Source organism: Acyrthosiphon pisum, chromosome X (genome assembly GCF_005508785.2).
Source record: "Acyrthosiphon pisum isolate AL4f chromosome X, pea_aphid_22Mar2018_4r6ur, whole genome shotgun sequence".
NCBI lineage: Eukaryota > Metazoa > Arthropoda > Insecta > Hemiptera > Aphididae > Acyrthosiphon > Acyrthosiphon pisum.
In genome coordinates, this window is record NC_042493.1 from 15,915,620 (window position 1) to 15,919,394 (window position 3,775).

The 3,775-nt window shown below is 35.0% G+C and overlaps 1 protein-coding gene across 3 annotated transcripts in view; it reads right to left on the minus strand.

Moving 5' to 3' along the window:
* Window positions 1–229: 229 nt before the first annotated feature.
* The window catches only part of LOC100571463, a 17,075-nt gene continuing 13,529 nt past the window's right edge, over window positions 230–3,775 (minus strand). For all 3 annotated transcript variants that reach the window (XM_003247218.4, XM_008188854.3, XM_008188853.3), the window contains exons 14-15: window positions 3,066–3,393; window positions 230–2,952 (exon numbers count right to left, since the gene is read on the minus strand). In XM_003247218.4, coding sequence (XP_003247266.1) covers window positions 968–2,952; window positions 3,066–3,393 — 2,313 coding nt within the window. In that variant the 3' untranslated portion in view covers window positions 230–967. The remainder of the gene's footprint in view (window positions 2,953–3,065; window positions 3,394–3,775) is intronic.

Here is a 3,775-nt window from a genome sequence, read left to right on the forward strand (position 1 = left end):
ATCAAATAAAAACATTAAGCAACATTTTTACATTACTCAATGATCTTTTTAAAATTGAATGATGAAAAATGTTTACATTTTATTCTTCTGAGACAGTGGAACCTATATTAATTTTACTATTATATAATATAAATTAAATATTATTATAGTATATTTAAATTAAATTTAAAGTTTTACTTTTATACTATATTACTCATTGGCCATTAGTATTATAATTTATAAAATAATATTAAGTATATAAATAATTTATTAATAATCTCAATATTAATTATTAACATGTAAATAACATTAAACATTTAAACACGATTACATTTTTTTAATGCGATTTAATTATTTTTTAAATTATGTATATGTTTGTACAATTAATTTTGTACCTTTAAAGCTGAGGCTAATTATATATCAAGTCATCAAAATTACATTAACTTTCATTTAAAATTGACAAAATTATTAAATAGGTAGGTAATTTGGTTATATTATAATTTGTAAACATAATGCAATATATTATTATAATTACGTGTATGAAAATTTAAATATAGATTAATTATGTGTGAAATAAAAAAAACAATGAGCATGTATGTAATAGATAAAATTATTTTATAATTAATAAAAATAACCACTATACATAATAAAATAATAACAATCGCAACCAATCCAGTTACCAGCACACATAATAAAAAAAAATATATATTATGTATATATGTTAATAAATGAAATAATAATATTGCAATAAAATATTAAAGATAAACATAATGGAATAAAATAGAAATACATATAAGATAATAAAAATCACAATGCGCGGTGATAACTGATTTTGGCATTGCAAATCGTAATTATCAACATTGATAAAACGAACAAATTCACCCGCGTATAAAAAAGATAAATGTGGCACAAGTACTATAAAAGTTTAATAGTTTAAAATTATAAACACCACTATTTGTTATTTGAACAGACAAGTCAATAATTGCTGTTAATTGGCTGATGTTGTAATAGCTCCATTGCCACTACTAGCACCAATTTTTTCAGGTTGAATCGGTGGTGGGCCTGATATTAACAGATCGTCATCCAACAAATTTAAGATTGGAGTGGCAGTTGATGTCATGGTGGCCAAGCCACCATCACCGGCAATAGGAAGCTGCTGTTGTTGATAGTACTGTTGCTGCTGTTGATGTTGGTTGAAGGCCACTGCCGCCATTGGCGGCTGCTGATAAATGTAATTGTTAAGGGTTGTTGGTACTGACATTACTGTTGTTGGGGGATGATGTTGCTGAAGTTGTTGATAATAACTACTGCCGACACTAACGCTGTTGTTTGACAATAATGGTGATTGCTGCAGACTGCCAGTTACGCCAGACGTTGACGTTGGTTGCAGTATAACTTGTTGCTGGTGTTGTGGTGGTTGATACAGTTGGGATGTTTGTTGCTGGAGCGGTGAAAGATAGTAAAAATTACTAGTAGTACTTCCTACTGTGGCCGTTAATTGATGGGGCTGTTGCTGTTGCTGTAAATGCTGATATATCTGAGGCGATTGTTGTTGATACAGTTGAGGCTGCTGCTGTGGATACAATTGCTGTTGGTACAATTGAGGCTGTTGTGGATGTTGTTGCTGTGGTTTCTGTTCCTGTAAATGCTGTTGGTAATTTTGAAGTTGTTTTTGCTGCTGTTGCTGTTGTTGTTGTTGCTGTTGTTGTTGTTGTTGTTGTTGTTGCTGCAGTTGTGATGGTAATTGATGATAAAAATGTCCAACAGTTGATGCACCACCAGAGGTGGTAGACTGTTGCACTATTGCTGCTAAGCCACAACTGTTAACAGTAGCTGACGAAATCGAAGGTGAAGACATTGGCAATGGTGACTGTGATATGCCAGTAGATAAACCACTACTTCCCTCTATCATTTGCTGTTGATTTTGTTGTACAAATACTCCTGCTGTTCCAACACTTGTCGCACCAGCATTAGTGGTTGAGATTTGTTGCTGGTACTTTTGTGATGAATAAAATTGCTCTTGTCGCGATGCTAATAATGTATGAGGATGGTGATACCCATAACCACTGGCAGCGCCATAACCAATACCACCAGTGTATTGTGATGGTAGTGGTCGTTGCAAAACTGCAACTGCTGCCGCTGCATTTGGGAATACGTCAGTACCACTACTATATGAAGAAATTGTGTTTTGGCTACTCACACCATTGTTATCACTCAATTGGAGAGCATTCATCATAGGCGTCATGGGTAAATCAATATCACCAGTAGTAGTTGAAGTTATACTGTTGTATGTTGGTGAAGGTAGTGTAGGATTGTCTGATGATTTTGTCGTGAGTAGTTGATAATTGTAATAGTTATATGGCACAGATGATGATGATGATGATGATGATGATAAAGGAGAAGGGAGTGATGGAGTAGAAGAATTTACAGGTACTGTCAGTGCTGTTGAACCTACAGCAACATTGTAAGCGGCTGCATACGGATAATTAGTTGATATTGCTGATGCTGGCTGTTGCTGGCTGTTGTTGTGACGATTGTAAGTTCCTTTTGTGGAAGGCAAATGACCACCGTAGTAAGGAATGCCTCCATCACTGGAATTAAATGAGGACGACGATGGTAGATGTATTTGATTATGACGGTACTGATGATAATATTGTTTTTGCTGTTGTTGCTGTTCAGATCCAAGCGGTGAAAGTCTACGAAGGTGGTTATGCTGCTCATCCCAGTGACTACCCCCAAGTGGTGCAACGGGCGGTTTATTAAGCCCACCATTACTGCCAAAGCTTTCAATCAAGGCAGCCAAGTCTTCCTGTTGATGATCTTGGTCATCAATTCCCGAGACAGCAGCAAGTAAATCATCAAGACCACCAATTGTGGCGGTAGGGTCGTCATCTGTCTGTTGTGTCGTTGATTCCCATTTTTGGTGTTGTTTTATCATCTGATCTCGCTGTTCGGTCTGCACCTGGCAAGTACCTATTGGAAACAAAACATACAATTAATTAAGGATATGGACAATAGCAAACGTAAATACTGCATTGAGAGGATTAGACAATATGGAATTGATAAGATACTAACGAATGACATACCTTTTACACGTTGTAACAGTTTTGATACGTTAGTTAACAACCGCTGGTAGAAATCCAAACCCTTTGCACACCGTTCGGCTAGAACTGCATCTGGGAGTAGACCACAGGTTGGTGATGCCGCCACGGTGTCTCTACAAGTTTCTAATGGTGTCCCTCCATTGGATACCACAAAACTTTCAAAAGCGTCCAATAATGACGAAACTAGAGTCCGGCGCCGTTGCATGGCATTAGCAAATGCCCGCCGTTCAGGTGCCGCTCGTGCATACGCCGACCTCACAGCGTCCAAAATTTTTAGTTGGGCTGTCAAGTTCTGATCAATCATGCTCACCTATTTATGCAAACATAAACACACTACATATTAATCATTTCATCAAAAAATGAATGCAAAATTGGAAAATTGATTTTTTAAAAGATTTTATAGGTTTTATTAAAAAACAACAACATATCAATTTAACATATTATTAAGAATTGCTAAAAAGAGGCAGATTTGAATGTATTGAAATCCAAATTGTGTATAATCATCTTATATGACGTATTAAAAAATGTATGTAATTAAATGTAAATAAAAATACAAAATATTATGCAATGTGAAAGAGAACTGATACATTATGTTTTATTTTTTTTTTAAGAGGACACAACACCCGTATGTATTTTCTCCATCTTTCAAATGCTAAACATACCAAATTTACGCTCAGAAATTCAAGTTGTAT